Genomic DNA, 19,991 nt, shown 5'->3' on the forward strand with positions numbered 1-19,991 from the left:
AAAAAAAGAAGCACTTTAATTTTGTCAGATTTCTTTCAGTGTCTGAAAAGTGTTATTAATGAGAAATCCTTCTGAAAATTCAGCCTTTTCTGGTTGTCTGATCCAGTCTGTTGTGAGTGGTCTAGAACATACAGTGTGTGTTGGAAATGAAATTCCCATTGCCATATTAGTACTTCGGCTCTGGAAGTTTTCTCAGTACTTGTAAACACAGAAAAACAAACAAGCTTTGAGTTTGCTGAATCATTTGCCTTATACAGTTGAAGTCAGAATTATTAGCCCCACTTCGAGTTTTTATTTCTTTTTTAAATATTTCCCAAATTATGTTTAGCAGAGCAAGGACATTTTCACAGTATGTCTGATAATGTTTTTTCGTCTGGAGAAAGTCTTATTTGTTTTATTTCAACTAGAATAAAAGGCAATTTATATATTTTTTTAAAAACATTTTAAGGTCAAAATTATTAGCCGCTTTAGGCTACAGAACAAACCATCGTTATACAATAACTTGCCTAATTACCCTTACCTCCTTAGTTAACCTAATTAACCTAGTTAAGCCTTTAAATGTCACTTTAAGCTGTATAGAAGTATCTTGAAAAATATCTAGTCAAATATTATTCAGTCATCATGACAAAGATAAAATAAATCAGTTATTAGAAATGAGTTATTAAAACTATTATGTTTAGAAATGTGTTAAAGGAATCTTCTCTCAGTTAAACAGAAATTGGAGAAAAAATTAAACAAGGGGGCTAATAACTCATGGGGGCTAATAATTCTGACTTCAACTGTAAGTGTATTTGCTTTTACAACACACAAAACAACATCTTCTGGAAATGTCAGCAACAAAATACTAAAACTAATTTTAGGCCTCAAATAGTCTTGCATTTACAGAAATATTGTGTTGTAGGTCCTAAATCATCTTAAACCGGTCTTAATTTTCCTATGTCTATGAAAAGCTACTCATTCAGGCCAAAACAATCCATTCAGCAGCAATCAATCTCAGTAGAACTTTTAACAAAATGTTAGATTTTTAACACTATTTACCAATATAATTTAATTATCCTTTTTAATTCCTTACAATCACATTTGTTTAAACGTTCTCCATTTATTTATGGTTAGGACACTGACCTGGACAGACAATTGTCATAGATTTAGTTTTTTTTTTTTTTAAGAAATCAAAGTTTGCTTCTTATACACATTAATTTAAATATGTGGCTAAGAAATATCTAAATTGGCTTTTTTTATAAGCATACTTAAAAATATTTTACTTTTCCATTAGAAAAAAATGGCCCTGTACAGCTGTATGACATCCAAAAGTTTACATTCATATAATTATTAATTACCTGTTTTTAAATGGTCTGTCTCTAAAAGTGAGGGGGATGTATCTCCTCTTTTTATTTGACGATGAAACCTGCAGAAACCTTAAAAGAGTAGTGGATCAAAATGTTGCATCAAAGTTGTGCTAAAACTATTCAACAACACTCATTCTTGACTTAGGACGAGTTTAAATTGTTTATTTATTCCTATTCAAATATTGTTAACTGTATATAAAGAATATAGAACTTTTATTTATACTACATCAATATTCATATGTGAAATATCCTATTTTTATATTTGCACCCAAATGCATTGCTTTTTTGTTTCTATGTGTAAGGTGTGAGATCGAGGAGACGCTGGAGCGCTTGAAGCAGCTTGAGCGAGAGCTGAGCTGTAAAGAGCAGGAGCTGGAGGAAAGAGAAAGAAGACTGACCGAATGGGAAAACAGACTCATGGAAAGATCCCGATCCTGCACTCCTGTGAGTTTGGCTTCTGAAGAACTCATTTAGCAACCATACTTCTGCATACTTTGTTTTATATAATATTGCAGTATAGAAGGGCTGAGATGGTCTTATTTAAAACTATGAATATTTTAATTGTGTCGTAATGGCTTGTGAAGGAGGAATAGAATAGTTTTCAGCTTTGATTTTAGTCACAGGTTTTCTATGCTAGCTTACACACCATTGCACAGGTTTCAAAGCTGGATTATGCCAACATTGTGATGTGTTCACATGACCTGCCGCACACAAAGTAGGAGACAGGAAGTCACACAAAGGGGAAATAAAAATTCTACAGAGTCATGACTTGTGTGCAACATTGTGGAAAGCCCAAATCTGCATTATACAGTTTACAGAATCATGTCTTTGAGAGACACTATAGCATACTTTTAATAAATAAATAAATAATATTACCAGATTACAGAGTAAATAATATACTGTTAATGTTATTTGGATGTAGTGTAATTTTATTATAAATCTTATAGTTAATTTAAATATTTTCCACTGTAAACTGTGCTGGGTTCCACACAATCAATTTGTGTTGAGACAACATGAAGGAATTGAGTCAACTTATTAGTTTCTACAAATTTAAGTGGATTGAACATAAAACAATTAGGTTGTCCGCACCAACACCTCAACAATTGTGTTGTTTCAGCTCATTTTAAATAAGTACTTTGAACAAACAGCGAACGTCATTTTATTTTTGAGCATGCCCAGTTCGTGTATTGTTCTTTGGCGAATACTTATGATTAATTACCTCAATAAATATAGCTTAAAATGCTTTGCATTTATGGATATTTGAAGCTCTAAAAGAACAGGAAACCTGTATGATCTTGTCAAAATGACACCTAAAAACCTAATTTTCCTAAAACACAGTTTGCTGTTATTTCCCTAAACCTTAGGCCATCCAAGATGTGATCGACTCTTGTTATAGAACATGGGTCTCAAACTGAATTCCTGGAGGGCCACAGCTCTGCACAGTTTTGCTCTTTTAATTACTGAAAAGTAATTAAAAGAAAGAAATTGTGAAACAATTGTATACAAAATTAGTATATTTAATCCACTGCCATGGCAATGTAAGGACCTAGAATCAATGGCGTGAGCTGACAGTGCATGTCCTCCAAAATACTTGAGCTTATCCTTAATGCTAATACTTATACATATTAGCATTAATATAATATTAGATAAGCTCTAGTATTAACATTGATCTTAAATAGTCTTATATAAGCTTTACTGTTTTTAAATTTTGAGGTATTTAATGAATATTAAATCTAGGACACAATTTTAGCTTAATTTCTTCTTTAAAGGAACAGTTTGCTATTTTGGGTCTGGTGGGAGCACTTTTAGCTTAGCTTAGCTTAGCATGATTAATTGAATTGGATTAGACCATTAGCATCTCACTGAAAAATTTCAAAGGGTTTTAATAATTTTCCTCTTTAAAGTTTGACTTCTCTGTAGTTACATTGTGTACTAAGACCAACAAAAAATGAAACATTGCTATTTTCTAGGTTGACACAGCTAGGAACTATACCCTCATTCCAGTGTAATAATCAAAGAACTTTGCTGCTGTATCATGGCTGCAGCAGGTGCAATGATATTATATAGCACTTGAAAATAGCGCCAAGATATGCAACTATAGGCAACATTTGCATAAAATTATTACGCCTTTTTTAAGGAGATGCTAATGGTCTAATATGATTCAATAATTTATGCTAAGCTAAGCTAAAAGTGTTCATGCCAGACCCAGAGAATGACAGATTAAAAATGGTAAAACAACTGTTTATTGGTAGAGGACTTGTAAAATTGGCCTCCTTGTGTACTGATCATATTTACTACCCTTTCTTTATGTTGGTGGCTGTTTTTACCCCATTGACTTCCATTATAATGACAGTTTTGAGTGCAAAGAGGTAAAATGACCCATTTTACCTCTTCCTAAAAGTGAAAACCACCAACAATCAAGAATAATAAAAAATTATTATATGCCGTCTTGGCTTTGCAATCAAAAAATTTCAATATAATGGAAGTCAATTGGGTCACCAACATAACGAAAGGGGTAGTAAATTTGGCCAAAGTGTTGAATTGTTTAAAAAAATTCATTACATTTTGACAAAATATGTGTCAAAATAGGATTTGTCACCAAAAATACGTCCATTTGCTGAAACACAGAGAAGGTTATTGCCAAATTAAGACTCAAAATCACCTCAGAATGATGAAAACATCTCCAACTTCACATAAGGGTTAATCTTCTAGTCATAGTCACCTACATCTTCAATGGCCTGAAAGTGAGGGGGGGCAGTTGCCACTCCCTTTAACCTAATTCTAAGTATACTTGAAAATAATAACATTTACACCTCTAAATCTACCAACTTTAAATTAACTTCATTCAAATTCGTTTGGCAGCTGTTTTCCCACATTTCCCCACTGGCGGCGACTCTGAGCGCTGAGTCCTTCTATGAGGCTCACATGGAGGAGAGCAACAGCTCTGAGGTCAGTTGTCAGATCTCATCATCCTGCAGTAACGGGGATCTGGGCCAGAGCAGCCTGCAAAAGCTCATGCTGGGGTTCGGAGGCGTGTTTGACCTGGATATGAACATTCCCAGCGGGAACCTCGTCCGCCAGTCAGGGATGCAGATCAACATGCAAGCCAAGAAGAATTCCTCCAAGTCCTGCAGTGTCCGTGAGGGACGCAAAATGAACATGGCCATCACCATGGATGACTTCGGCTGGTCTGACGACGACAGCGATTAGTAGTCAGAGTTAGTACTTACAACTGTCGGAATTAAACTGTAAAGATTGATCTGAATATTTTCAAACATTGCCGCACCCATGTGTGGTACTTTTCAGTGCCAAAACAAGCGTTATTTGATAAAGAGCAGACGCTGAAAAATAGGAATTACTATTGGGGTTTTTTAAAGGTAAGTGTTTGCAAACGATTTATATGTGCCGAGTTTAAACTAACGAATTAAATTCAGTAATGTTCAACTTAGTTTTTTGTTTGTTGCATATAAATTGTTTGCAAACCACTTACCTTAAAAAATGTAGTAAATCCAATCATTATTTTTTTCAGTGTACCCTGTTAGCAGTTGGGCTGTTGTTTTATTTATATATATTGGCTAACCAGTACAAACACCCCTTTTAATAGCAAGCACGATGAATGGTCCTGCATTGTAATGGGCTAGTTGCACAAGATGGCACCGGTAAGCTTCTGAGAGGTTGTTACTATATTGGATATGGTTGCGGCCGGAAGTTAAAGAGAATTATTTGTATAATTTGTTAAATTTCTCATTTATTGTATTTAATTAACATTTACCCCCACCCCAACCGTCACAGAAACGTAAAAATAGTAGTCGTACCAAGTATTATTTATGCTATCTATTAAATTATTTAATAAATTGTATTTTTTAATGCCTAACCCCACCCCAACCCCAAACCCAATCATCACAGTAACGTAAAAACAGTAGTTGTACCAAGTATTATTTATGCTATCTATTAAATTATTTAATAAATTGTATTTTTTAATGCCTAACCCCACCCCAACCCCAAACCCAATCGTCACAGTAACGTAAAAACAGTAGTTGTACCAAGTATTATTTATGCTATCTATTAAAATTACTCAATAAATTGTATTTTTTAATGCCTACCCCCACTCCAACCTTACGCCCCACTCACACGGGGCTTCAGCGTCAACGCTTGACTGAAGGCGTGTCTGAAGTTGGGGCTGAAGCGATAGTCATATCAGCGTCAGCCAATGAAATTCAGTCAGCAATAGGCCACTGTCTAGCTGGTGTGTTTGCATACAGCGATCTGATTGGCTGACGCTTCTGTCAGCACTTGAAAAGTTGAGCTAGTCCCAACTTCGGCAGCGAGCAACGCCTCTGAAGCGGCACCGAAGGATCCACAATGCAGTTTGACAACGCCTGACGTCACTCATTTAGAGTGAATGGGAAGCGTTGACGCTGACGCCCCGTGTGAATGGGGCGTTAAAGCCAATCGTCACAGCAACGTAAAAACAGTAGTTGTACCAAGTATTATTTATGCTATCTATATTATTCTATGCTTTCCCGGGAGAGAACCCTGAGCTCAGAGATAGTTAAGCCCATGGCTCCCGCCTGGTCAATAAAGAATGTAAGGGGAGTACGAGATCAGGTGGTTCTCTAAAGCTCCCCGTGGTAAAGGATGAAAGGGTGAGAAGGAGTGGATGGGGGGGTTTCTTCTGAAAACGAAGGTTAGGGAGTAGTTTTTGCCAGACTACTAATAGTGAGTTTGGATTAATCTGATTGGCTTACTAATGATTGTAAATAATTGGGGATCAGCTGCAGTCAATCATATTATGTGCTCCTCTCGAAATTAGTTTGTGAAACTTCACGTAGTTGTATAGAGTATTATTTATGCTATCTATTAAATCACCTAATAAATTGTATTTTTTAATGTCTACCACCACTCCAACCCCAAACCCAACCGTCACACTAACATAAAAACAGTAGTTGTACCGAGTATTATTTATGCTATATATTAAATTACCCAATAAACAGTTTTTTAAAAAGCCCACCCCCACACTAAACCAAACCAAACCGTCACAGTAATGTAAAAACAGTAGTTGCATTGAGTATTATATATGCTATCTATTAAATCACCCAAGAAATTATATTTTTTTAACGTCTACCCCCCCATAAACCCAACCGCCACAGGACTGTAAAAATATTAATTATTGCTATACAGTGTTTTAAAAGATGCTGCTTTATTGATGTGCGATGTTGCACTTCCAGCCAGCTGCATATCCCATCTAGACTTCTAGACCTTTTGAGCTCCAAGCATGTATACGTGTTTACTTCCGGTCGTACAGAACTATAAAGGAAGAGGTGAAGATTTTGCATTTTTGTTACCAAAAATAAGCATGTTTAAAATAAAATAAAAACTTAAGTAGTTTATCAGTGACAGGAGAGAACATCCGCACTACATTGCTGCATACCTCAATGCACTAATTTGCTTCCATTCCCTCCCGGTTAATGCTAAAGTTTGTGCTCAGTGGTTACTCAAATTCTGTAATAATAATAAAAATAATTATAACACAACGCAGAGAAACAACCGCTACAAAAAAAAGACATGATCCCAACGGAATTTGAGTAACCACTAAGCAGAACTTTAGCATCAACAGGGAAAGAATGAGGTATGCAGCAATGTAGTGAGGATGCTCTCTCCTGTCGCTGATAAACTACTTTGGTTTTTATTTTATTTTAAACATGCTTATTTTTGGTAACGAAAATGCAAAATCTTCACCTCTTCCTTCATAGTTCTACATGACCGGAAGTAAACATGCACACATTTGGGTCTTGGAAGCTCACAGACGCCATCTTATGCACCTAGCCCATTGGTGAAGATACAGGGTCCTGCACAAATGCCCATATATGGCAGGATTGACCGTTGGTAGGAGGGATTTACCTCTGAGTGAGCCAGCAGGTCATGCTGAGATCTCCCCTGTGTGCGACTGTCACATTTACAGTATTTATAAAGTGTGAGGTGAGATTTAATGGGATTTCTGAAGCTGTGTTTTGTAAAGCCCTGACGTTTTTATAAAATAAAGGAAATACTAAAGAAGGTTTGTGAGATGGTTCAAACTCTTTTTCCTATGAGGGAAAATGCCATCATTTGTGGCGTTTACAACTTTCGGCTCTAAACTTGGCCTGCATTGTTTTGGTACAGACATAAATATAATGAGACCGATAATAAATCAGATACACAAAGCGTGAGTCGTGTAATTATAGTGTAAATGCTGTAATTATGACAAAGCTGCTATAGCTACTTGTTTTTACTTTTAATTTGTTTTAGCTGAAACTGAGAAACAATCAGTTATTTAGGGCAGAGGTTTTCAAACGGTGGCTCAGTGGTTACCCTAGTAGCAAAGAATTCTGGCCCAGATTTGGCAAAAAGCTGGCACAGCAGGCATTCATCCGGCACTGGCATACAGCATGTGGGCCAAACATGGCCCGGGTTTGGCAGAGGTGGCACCGTTTTTAAAGCGGCACACAAGATTTGGGCCAGATGAAAAACGTAGTATTTGGCCCAGATTTAAAAATTTGATAAGTGGGCCATGTGAGTTTGGCCAGTCTTGACCCACATTTAAAATACACTAAAATCATTTTTGAGTAAAGAAAAAAAATTCTACCAATCAGGTCACTTTGAGAAAAAGCGTGCCCATAGTGTGCCTAAAGCGCATCACTCCATGGGTTTATCAATTTCACTGCAATCGTGACACACCAACCTATCTGGCCCAGTTCAGGCCCAGTTATGAGTTATAAACTTGGCTGAGACTTGGCCCAGATATGGTCTGTGTTTGGCCCTTGTCTGGAAGCCAGATTTGGTCCAGTCATGTACCGTAATTCACTGCGGCATGTGGGCCAAGCAAAACCTGATTGTGTGGGCCAGAGCTGGGCCAGAGAAATTTTGCTATGTGGGTAGCATTGTTGCCTTATAGCAAGAGGGTCGCTGGTTTGAGTCCCATCTGGGCCAGTTGGCATTTCTGTGTGGAGTTTGCATGTTCTCCCCCTCCAGTTTCCCCCACAGTCCAAAGACATGTGCTGTAAGTGAATTGGGTGAACAAAACTGCCCTTATTTATGAGTGTGTGTGAATGAATGTATGGGTGTTTCCCATTACTCGGTTGCAGCTGGAAGGTCATTCATTGCATAAAACATATATTGGAATAGTTGGCGGTTCATTATTCAGTAGCGACCCTGATAAATAAGGGATAAAACCCTGATAAATAAGGGATTAGCTAAATTAGCTGCAGGAAAATGAATGAAGAAATGTAAAATAAATTCATATTAAATGGTTAGTTCATCCAAAAATGAAGGTTCTGTTATTAATTACTCAGTCTTATTATATTCCAACCCACCAAGACCTACGATCATCTTTCAGGAACACAAATTAATACATTAATTAAGATATTTTAGATGAAATCAGAGAGCTCTCTCTCACCCTGTATAGACAGCAATAGTCTCGAGACGTTCAAAATTCAGAAACATCCTCAAAACTGTCCATATGTCTTTAGTGGTTCAATCTGAATCTTATGAAGATACACGAGAATATTGTTGTGCATACATAAAACAAAAATGACAACTTTTTCAAGTTTCTCATGGTCAGTTTAGGTATACCCTGATGTATACCCTTTCGGTGTTTTAAATGAAGCGTTCATGAGCAGCGTGACGAGCAAAATGGCTCTTGTGAATATGCCCTTTCTACTGACACTGGGGAGTAGAAACTGGTGAATAAGTCATTATTTTTGTTTTATGTGGGCACAAAAGTATTCTTGTAACTTAATATTCTGAATAATTTCTTTTTGGTATTTGTCTTTTAAAGAAGAACAAAAGTCTTAGGGGGTTGGAACATAAGAGTGATTAGTAACCGAATTTGTGTACTAACCCTTTAAGATTATATACTTTAATTTGAAGGTCCCATGAAGTGCTTGGAAATGTGATTTTTTTTATTTTTATTTTATGTTTGATGTAATCTCAACTGAAAATGAAGAGAGGGTGGGACATAGAGTTGCTCCTTCCCCTTAAAAACAGCCAAGTGTTTGGTTTATATCACAACTCTGCCAGTGAGAATCCTTACCTCAAGCGCATCAAATAAAAAAAGCAATCAAGAAGCATCTTAAAGGGGGCAGGGCATGTCAGATACTAGAGCACAGGTGTCAAATCCAGCTCCTGGAGGGCTGCAGCTCTGCATAGTTTAGTTCCAACCTTAATTAAACACACCTGATCAACCTAATTGAGTCCTTCAGTTATGTTTGAAACCTGCAGGTAAATGTATTGAAGCAGGGTTAGAACTAAACTGTGCAGAGCTGCGGCCCTCCAGGAATTGGATTTGGCATGTACCAGAGAGTATTCGATTGGTCAAGATTTTATGAGAAACTAAAGCAGGCATGTCCAAGCTTGGTCCTGGAGGGCAGGTGTCCTGCAAAGTTTAGTTCCAACCCCAATCAGACACACCTGGGCTAGCTAATCAAGCTCTTACTAGGAGGCAAGTTAGAGCTAAAATCTGCAGGACACCGGCCCTCCAGGATCGAGTTTAAACACCCCTGAACTAAAGCATGAGGTCACGTGAAATAAAAAAAATTGTTGACCCATTTAGGGGGAGGCAATTAACTGCAAGCTTTGAATGTTTATACCAGTTTTATAGCTTCTAAGCATGAAATGTTGTCAGTTTTGGGGCAGAATAAGCTTTTAGATATCCTTAAAGCTAACAGACTGAAGCTAACATCTAATTTAATTTCATGGGACCTTTAACATTAAGAATTTTGAATCACATTCAGGTTTAAAACAACTTGAGCATGAGTAAATGGAGGCCGTATGACAATTCTGTGGCGACATCCCTCAATATATAATATGCATTTTTATAATCTATATTTTTGGATTAACAATAATAATTTTACATCATGCTATGGCCCACTAGTCTAGTGAATGTCCTGTTTTGAGACCCACCATTCTTGCATTTTACAAAAAAAAAACCCAACATCAATCGCAAAGCGGCTTTTGGCATTGTGGTGGAAACTCTGCACTCAAACTTGAGCACAACTCTCACAAATATCCACACATGCTTGTTATTGGCCAACAGGGCTTGTTTAGTGTCTTTAAGGTGTCATGTGACACACATAACCAGTGCTCAGGCTTGTTTTCTTGTCATTTGCGCGGGATCAGCTCAACAGCTTCAGCCTCTTCACTGGACTGTGTGTGCCAGATAAGCTGAGTGCCAACTGGAGCCATTTTAAAGAGGCCCACTTTGTACCCTCAATTTCAACCATGCCTGTTTTCTATCCACATCCAATAAATGCAGGGGGAAAAAAACCTGCTAATAGTGATGGATTTCCGCTAGTTCTTCAAGGTATAATCCTTGTATATGTTGTGTAAACCGAGTCTCATGTTTAGTTGTGCGTGTGGTCACTGAAAGTTGAAGTGTTTGGGTGTGTTTGTTCCCAGCGCAGAGATCCTGCTCTCCTGCTTTACACAAACACATAACCCTATTCATCGCCAGTGCGCGTTTAATCTGTAAACTATATCCAAAGCAGGAGGCTGGATAAGCAGATTAGCCTGCCCACACTGAGAAATATGTACTTTGGTTTCATGGCAGCCGATAGTGAGCAGTTTGAGGTTTCTCATCATCTAATGTTTTCAAACTTGTAGTTCAGTTTGATTGGACTGGATCAAATAAACAATACATTTGGTATTAGTTCACGTAGCAATCTAATTGCTATTTAAAATTCTAGACTCAAGGCTAACAAAGGCTTTTATTATGGATGTTTTGAAACAGAACTTCCAAAGCAATGCTGTGCTAATGTGTAAAGTTTTCAACACTTTGTATTGTACTTTCTGTAATAAGGATTATTGTAAGTGATGTGAAAAAAATAGCTTGAGTATTCTAACTTTTTTGTGGTCGAATCTTTTAAATCGCCGTTGTTGGTGCACAATCGACATCTTTAGTCTTTTGTACTCATGTTTAAGTCAACTTGAGTTTTATTGTTAGCAAATAAAGAACCATTCTTTTAGTGTTCATGGTCCACCCTATGTTTACATGGCAGCATTGAGAACAATCACACTAAAGTTCACTTTATTGATGTGCGAACACACTGTTAATGACATTTTGATATAAAAGATTGTGCTTAAAATATTCAAACTGCCTTTGCAAGCAAATATTTTTAATTGAGGGAAAAAGTTTACCAGGATAGATATGGTACATGGATGGATGGGTACTTACCATACAGCAGGGGTGCCCAGACTCAGTCCAGGAGGGCCAGTGTCCTTCAACGTTAGTTCCAACCCCAATCAGACACACCTGGGCTAGCAAATCAAGCTCTTACTATTCTTTCTAGAAACATCCTTGCAGGTGTGTTGAGGCAAGTTAAAGCTAAAATCTGCAGGACACAAGTCTTCCAGGACTGAGTTTGGACACCCCTGCGACACATCTAGTAAGACCTTGATTAGCTTGATCAGGTGTGTTTGATTAGGGTTGGAGCTAAAATCTGCAGGACACCGGACCTCCAGGAACAAGTTTGGTGACCCCTGGTTTATAGCAGTGGTTCTCAAAGTGGGGGTCGAGACCCCCCGAGGGGTCGTGGGACAATGAAGGGGGGTCGCCTGGTGATTTCCAAAAATCTATTTATTTTTATTAAACCATAAGAATTACCATATTTTATCCATAACCTACTGAAAAGGAAAAAAAAGTCATTTATAGTCACTATATACTACTGTATATAGGTACTATAGTAGCTTATAGTTACTAGTTCTATTAGATTGCGATCGCTGGGGTAATTACATTATATTAAAGACACAGCAATAGCTTCAGATGCAGCAGATTGATCACCAGGTTAAGTTTTCTGGCTCATTTACAGCCCTAACATACATAAAAAAAACATTACAAAGAATAGACTTTGGTCTATTGGTGTGTGTGCGCCATTGCATGCAAAGTTTCTGTATTTATAACCACCTCAGAGGATATTGGGGGTCGCGAGCCACTGGCATTGTTATTTTAGGGGTCGCGGGCTGAAAAGTTTGGAAACCCCTAGTTTGTAGTATATAGTTTTACTTGTAAATAAAACACAGTGGTCTACATTGGAAGTGGATCAAAAACTTTCATCAAAAGTTATCTTTAATATATTGATCAACACCCCATCTTGACTATTTTAAACATCTTTTTGGATCCACTTCAAATGCTGACTACGGTAGATCTGCATTTTAAAAAATGTTTATTTTAAATGGTATGAATGGTTTAAACCAGGGGTGCTCAATCCTGTTCCTGGAGATCTACCTTCCTGCAGATTTCAATTGCTACCCATATCAAACACACCTGCCTGTAATTATCAAGTGGTGTTCAGGTCCTAATTAATTGGTTCAGGTGTGTTTGATATGAGTAGCAACTGAAATCTGCAGGAAGGTAGATCTCCAGGAACAGGATTGAGCACCCCTGGTTTAATCCAAGAATTGTTATTACTATAGATCTTAACACATTGTAAAATAAAGGCATTAATGTTTTTTTAATCAAGTAATTATTAATCTTCCCTTGTTTTTAAAGTAGTTTAGCATAAACCCTTCACAGTTGTGCAGAAATGCATGCATATTCATTTAATCAGCATTTTAGAAGTCTAGCTAGTGCTTATATTAGTGATGCACTATATTAAGCACACATGAAAAACCCTCTTCCCCTTTCTCTTAGCAACTGTAGACAAAAACAGTTGCTAAGGGATATTAACACAACACATCAGCTACTTTAGCAGTCAAACTTTGCAAAGCCTAGCATCCTGCCTTGTCTATCTAGCTCAGAGGGGGGTGGATGTCAAACTCCTAGAGGGCCACAGCCCTGCAGTTTAGTTCCAACCCTGCTTCAACACATTTACCTGCACATTTCAGACGAGCCTAAAGAACTTAGTCTGAAGAGGTGTGCTTACTTGTTGGATCTAAACTGTGCACAGTAGCCCTCCAAGAACTGAGTTTGACACCTGTGATTTACACCAGTGTTTCTCTACCATGTTCCTGGAGGACCACCAGCACTGCATGCTTTGGTCTTTCAGTTTCTAAAGGAGCTGATGATCTGAATCAGGCGTGTTTAAGGAAACATGGAAAATGAAGAGCTGGTGGTCCTCCATGAATGTGGTTCAGAAACACTGATCTAGACAATCTGCTTAATTTCAGGAACAAACAATCTAGTATTAAAAAAAGAAAAAGAAACAAAATCTCTTTTTTTTAGCATTTTTTTTTATTGAAAAGCTTGACCCAATAAAAGGAACATTATATTTTATGGAATGTGATGTCATGACAGAACAATTTCCATATTAAGTCAGGCATGAGTTGTCTTGCTAGGTTGTGCAAGGGTCAGCAAGCCATCAACTTAATACTCCTCTCCCTCTTCATCCTCCTCACCGACGCTGTCTGTGCCCACCTCTTCATAATCCTTCTCCAGGGCAGCCATGTCTTCTCTGGCCTCTGAGAACTCGCCCTCCTCCATACCTTCACCCACATACCAATGAACGAAAGCTCTCTTGGCGTACATCAGATCAAACTTGTGGTCCAGACGAGCCCAGGCTTCAGCAATGGCTGTGGTGTTGCTCAACATGCACACGGCTCTCTGCACTTTAGCCAGGTCTCCTCCGGGAACCACAGTAGGGGGCTGGTAGTTGATGCCAACCTTGAACCCGGTGGGACACCAGTCCACAAACTGGATGCTACGCTTAGTCTTGATGGTGGCGATGGCGGAGTTGACGTCTTTGGGTACGACATCTCCACGGTACAGCAGACAGCAAGCCATGTACTTGCCGTGACGGGGGTCGCACTTCACCATCTGATTGGCTGGCTCAAAGCAAGCGTTGGTGATGTCAGCAACAGAGAGCTGCTCATGGTAGGCTTTCTCAGCGGAGATCACTGGGGCGTAGGTGGCTAAAGGGAAGTGGATACGAGGATAGGGCACCAGGTTAGTTTGGAACTCGGTCAGATCTACATTCAGGGCTCCATCGAAGCGCAGGGAGGCGGTGATGGAGGAAACGATCTGCCCGATCAGCCTGTTGAGGTTTGTGTATGTGGGACGCTCGATGTCTAGATTTCTTCTGCAGATGTCGTAGATGGCCTCGTTGTCTACCATGAAGGCACAGTCAGAGTGCTCGAGGGTGGTGTGGGTGGTGAGGATGGAGTTGTAGGGCTCCACCACTGCTGTGGATACTTGGGGTGCAGGATAAACGGCGAACTCAAGCTTGGACTTCTTTCCGTAGTCAACAGAGAGCCGTTCCATAAGGAGGGAGGTGAACCCAGAGCCAGTGCCACCACCAAAACTGTGGAAGATCAGGAAGCCCTGGAGCCCAGTGCACTGATCAGCCTGCAAACAAAAGATGTATCAAATGCATATCTGAATTATTGTGATCAAACTCTACATATTTTATTAACTAGTGATTACTAATGTTCTGCAAACTATAAGGTGGTGACAAAACTGGAAACCTACCAGTTTGCGAGTCCTGTCCAGCACCAGATCAATGATCTCTTTGCCAATGGTGTAGTGACCACGAGCATAATTATTGGCTGCATCTTCCTTACCGGTGATCAACTGCTCAGGGTGGAACAGCTGGCGGTAAGTACCTGTGCGCACCTCATCTGGAAAAAAGTAGTGGTTTCTTATAACTCTAATTAAATCATACGAAGTTGACATTTAAAAACAAAAATACAATTAATAATAAAAAAGAAAAAGAAAAAATAAAAAAAAATAAAAAAAAAAAAAAAAAAAAGTTACCAATGACAGTAGGCTCCAGGTCAACGAAGACCGCTCTAGGGACATGTTTTCCAGCACCAGTCTCACTGAAGAAGGTGTTGAAGGAGTCATCTCCTCCTCCAATAGTTTTGTCACTGGGCATCTGACCGTCTGGCTGGATCCCATGCTCCAGGCAATACAACTCCCAGCAGGCATTGCCCATCTGGGCTCCGGCTTGGCCGACGTGCATGGAAATACATTCACGCTAGGGAAACACAAAAATAGGATTAGCATCAACAAGTTCAAAAAGGCTAGACATGCTAAAAAAATATTCAAATCTGTAGCGTCAGATAAATTAGTCTTATTACAGGAAAAAAAGGCTATCGCACATTTTAAACTCTCCCTACGCATTTATACGGGGACATTTTGTCCAGACAGGAAATGGGACAGAACGACAGCCCAGGATGTTTAATATTTTCATATGGGAAGTTGAATGGTGCCTTTGTTTGAATCCAGTGATGCGACTAACGTTATACATTGTATTCAGTGCGACATAACACATTCTTAACATTGCAAACAAGACATGTAACAAGTGGGGACGTCAGCCTCAAATGACTAAAAATCATGGATAAAAAAATAGTGTTCAGAATTGCCTAAGATGACCCGTTTAAGATCAATTGTTCTGCATGTGGATCAATAGTACCCATTACCAGTTCCCAACTAGTCACACTGCAGCTGTTACTGTAGTTTTATAAGCATGAGCTCATCAAGCTCAAATGCTGACTAAGCGAAGACTACAGGGTGAATGTAAAAGACATTTTGGTCGCTCTTAAAATCGTTGATGCCTTTATGAGGGACGAGTTGATCATAAAAGGACTATTTTGAGATCTTCGAGCACTATTCACCAAGTGAGTCAGAGTGTGAATTAAAAAACATAGCCTTTGGGGAAAGACCCAAAGGGCTGGGCTGATCCCTTCCCCCACCCAACGTGTACCACCCTACTTTCTGTATTATTCAGACTAACAAGAGAACGAGGACAGGGAAAAAAAAGCGCGATATCTGATCGCGCTTTAACTTAAGACCTTTATCCGCGCCTTAGAAATTCTGACGTGTCTGCTCCTCCACCCAGACAACCACGCATCTAACAAAAATCGAAGATTTAACCTAAATTTTATAACTTTAATGTCATCATTAGAGCTAAGTAGATCTGTCTTATGATGGCATTTATCAAATTTACTTGTAAATCGATTTTATAGCCTATTTTTCTTTGTTGTTCATCTCTTCAGAAAGTGCGCCAGACTTCCCAAAGCTCCTGCTGCTGCGCGTGCGTGTTCGCGCGCTTTTGTCTCGCGATAGCACAAAGCCAAAAACACTTTAAAACATCACTAAATGCACAGGTTTTAACGAATTCACATATATCTATTTTTTTTTAAACAAAAAGGGTACATTAAAATGTAAGGCAATAAAATAAAATCTGGCGTTTCGTTATTAACAAACACGGATGCCTTGGATTTAAAGCAGTAAAAGAACTTCGTAAAGACACAGATATCAATCATATAAAGCATTTACTTGAAAATGGGACTCACCATTTTGACAGATTTTCCTTCAGACCGACGTCAAGGGCTCGGAGAATGAAGGCAGAATTACTGCGGAAGGGGTGAGGCTACGTTTATATAGCGGCGCGCGACCGGATGCAGGAGAGGCGGGGCTCTGGCTGCAGTCTGGCGGGAGCGACAGTTGGCGGACACGAGCGAGAAAAAGGAGGGAACATTTGGGCGGAACTTCGTGTGAATGACGAACCATTCAGTCAGAAGGACCGAGAGACGATGGAAAGTGCCCAGTAAGTCAAGGGGTGGGGTTCTTACATTTAAACTGCAAGAAAATGTCAGAGCTGGAGGTTTAAAGATGTTTTACACCTATAGTAAGCTGTATGGCACAGTAGGCTATGCATTTATATTTGACCAACTCATATTGAATTGTGTAATTCTGTCAAAATTTGATTTTAAAAAATAATGAAAGTTGTAAACTATTATTTAGCCAAACTATCGTGTTTTTCCAACCTGGATGTCATTCTTTCATCCTTCAATATAATGTCACTTTTAAAAGAAAAGTTACGAAAAAACAACACAATATAAAATACAAAATAAAAGTAGACTGAGGGGAAAATCTGTGGAAATCATTTGGGGAAAACTATATATTATTTATATATAGGGTGATTCAAAAAGAACACCACAACTTTGATATATATATATATATATATATATATATATATATATATATATATATATATATATATATATATATATATATATATACCCAGGGGTATGAATAATTTCAGGCTTTACTAGGCTAAATATATACAGTTGAAGTCAGAATTATTAGCCCCCCTTTGAATTTTTTTTCTTTTTTAATTTTTCCCAAATTATGTTTAACAGCAAGGAAATTTTCACAGTATGTCTGATAATATTTTCTCTTCTGGAGAAAGTCTTATTTGTTTTATTTCGGCTAGAATTAAAATACCCTTTCAGCTGTAACCCATCTCTGGGAAACATCCATACACACTCATACACTACGGACAATTTAGCCTATCCAATTCACCTGTACCACATATCTTTGGACTGTGGGGGAAACCGGAGCACCCGGAGAAAAACCCACGCGAATGTGGGGAGAACATGCACAACTCCACACTGAAACGCCAACTGACCCAGCCGAGGCTCAAACCAGCGACCTTCTTGCTGTAAGGCAACAGCACTGCCTACTGCGCCACTGCGTCACCAGTAGCCATACTGTGATTTCCAAATTCACTTATTTATTAAATTGTTTCTATTTATTTTATGCAGTGAGCATTAAAATTACAACAGAAATGATGTTTTTCCTAATAATATTTTTACAAACACCTAGTCCAACCCATAGTTATAATTTTATTTTATCTTTCAAAATCATTTATTCATTTTCTTTTCGGCTTAGTCCCTGTATTAGTCTGGAGTCGCTACAGCGGAATGAACTGCCAACTTATCCAGTGCATGTTTTATGCAGCGGATGCCCTTTCAGCTGCAACCCATCACTGGGAAACACTCATGCACACACACATACACTACGGACAATTAAGCCTACCCAATTCACATGTACCACGTCTTTTGAGGAAACCCAGGCACTAGGAGGAAACCCACGCCAACACAGGGAGAACATGCAAACTCCACACAGAAATGCTAACTAACTGATCCAGCCGAGGCTCGAACCAGCAATCTTCTTGCTGTGAGGCTATCGTGCTACCCACTGCGCCACTGTGATGTCCCTTTCAAAGTAATACTAATTGTAATGTGCTTTTTGTTATTTCCTAACGATCTTAATAATAAGTTTTAAAGGACATTTGTTACTGAAGACCAGAAAATATTTCATCTCATCTACAAAACATGATGCAGAAACACAAACGTAGGCACAATTGCACACAGCTAGTCATCACATTAACACAAGCTTGTGAATATCTGTATCATAAACTTTGCACTTTGACAGATATGTCACATCTGTTGATTTTCCATGCAGGAAGCCTCTTAACATGAAGACAACTGTACAAAATGTGCAAATAAAACACAACGACTGCAATAAGGTTTTCCCGCACAAGATTTTGTGGCTCAGATAAGTCCAAATGTTTAGAGAAGGACTCAGTGGAGAATGTCTGGAATGCCTGGTAGAGCTGCTGGTGTGTTTAAGCAGAGGGCAGTGTATTTGTGTCAGTAAATGAGAGAAAAGATTACATGAGGGGTCAAGCTTGAACTATATTATTACACTTAAATATGAGGCAAAATTCTGGTTTTGGGAATAATTAACTCACACATCAGACAGGGTGTTTAAGATGTTAAAGGAAAGAAGCTATTGAACTTTTAAAGGCTTACTTTGAATCCAAATAGATTATTTTCGATGTAAATTTAGACCCTTGTTTGTAGAAATTTAACTTAGTCCGAAACCAATCTGCAAAACTGCTTGTCTTAGATTTTGTTTACCTCGTTTCTAGTCCAAAATATCAAAAATTTCCTATATCAAGAAGCATTTTCTAGACAAGCAAAACATATTGTCTTGTTTTAAGAAATAATATGCCAAAATGAAGTGTTTTTCCTTAAAAAAAGCAAAATAATCTGCCAACGGGGTAAGCAAAATGATCTTATGTTGAAAGGAAAAACAAGATTATTTTGCTTACCCCGTTGGCAGATTATTTCGGGGTTTTTTTTTAAGGAAAAACACTTCATTTTGGCATATTATTTCTTAAAACAGGACAATGGCTGTTTTAAAATTCCAAGAAAGCAGATAACCGACTCGCGTTCTTGTGAAGACCGTTCTTGCCAAGTCACCTCAAAGGAAACAAACACAGGAGACCACGAGAACAGAGAACGCATCCTGTAAGAAAAAAGATGCTGCGTTCTTCCTGATGGTTACATGACCCTCACAAGTTTTTAATGGAAAATTATTTAAACAATACAGCATTCATACAGCGATGCATTGTTTTTCCGTTTTCACAATATTTACTATGCATAAAGACTTTACAAATATTCTTAGCACAATTCAAATAAATTAGATTTTAATACATATTTCAACAAATAAACACCCTTAATGTGTATCAAGGACACATCCGGGAAGTTTCACGCATCCTCAGTACTTGCGGTCTTGAGTATTGAAACTGAACTTTGGCAGTTGATGATGACGTTACACGAGGACGCAAGAACGCTGAAGAACGCGTACTGAGAAACAGCCAATATGTTTTGCTTGTCTAGAAAATGCTTCTTGATATAAGAATTTTTAGATATTTTGATTAGAAACCAAACAAAACAAATTGAGGTAAGAAAGTCATTTTTTGCAGTGCATTAATGCAAGCTCAGCAGAGAATTGGATGAATTCTTTTCTGTTTTACCAAAATCATAGAGGTATGATTCCATTTCAACAATTAAAGGGATAGTTCACTCATAAATAAA

General features: G+C 38.3%; 2 protein-coding genes and 1 long non-coding RNA gene across 7 annotated transcripts in view; 2 read left to right on the forward strand and 1 right to left on the reverse strand.

Annotated features, from left to right (window-relative positions):
* Nucleotides 1–7,403, forward strand: part of map3k20b (mitogen-activated protein kinase kinase kinase 20b) — a 43,286-nt gene extending 35,883 nt beyond the window's left edge. The window contains exons 11-15 of one of the 5 annotated variants that reach the window (XM_087255332.1): nucleotides 1,649–1,790; nucleotides 4,209–5,142; nucleotides 5,253–5,510; nucleotides 5,568–5,820; nucleotides 6,290–7,403. In XM_087255332.1, the coding sequence (XP_087111458.1) occupies nucleotides 1,649–1,790; nucleotides 4,209–4,556 (490 nt within the window). In that variant the 3' untranslated portion in view covers nucleotides 4,557–5,142; nucleotides 5,253–5,510; nucleotides 5,568–5,820; nucleotides 6,290–7,403. Of the gene's footprint in view, nucleotides 1–1,648; nucleotides 2,111–4,208; nucleotides 5,152–5,252 lie in introns of those variants that run through there. The other 4 variants (XM_087255330.1, XM_087255331.1, NM_001366971.2 and 1 more) reach the window with 4 other exon arrangements.
* Nucleotides 7,404–10,054: 2,651 nt separating this feature from the next.
* LOC147843352 (uncharacterized) lies at nucleotides 10,055–13,889 on the forward strand. The gene is made up of 2 exons (XR_015493209.1): nucleotides 10,055–12,578; nucleotides 12,778–13,889. It is a non-coding gene; the product is annotated as an uncharacterized LOC147843352 (long non-coding RNA).
* tuba8l4 (tubulin, alpha 8 like 4) lies at nucleotides 13,531–16,672 on the reverse strand. The gene is given in 4 exon segments (NM_200185.1): nucleotides 13,531–14,661; nucleotides 14,785–14,933; nucleotides 15,070–15,292; nucleotides 16,614–16,672. Coding segments are annotated over 4 exon segments (1,353 nt in total). The 5' UTR covers nucleotides 16,617–16,672; the 3' UTR covers nucleotides 13,531–13,683.
* Nucleotides 16,673–19,991: the final 3,319 nt, after the last annotated feature.

This window comes from Danio rerio, chromosome 6, assembly GCF_052040795.2.
Source record: "Danio rerio strain M-AB ecotype USA chromosome 6, GRCz13ab, whole genome shotgun sequence".
Classification (NCBI taxonomy): domain Eukaryota; kingdom Metazoa; phylum Chordata; class Actinopteri; order Cypriniformes; family Danionidae; genus Danio; species Danio rerio.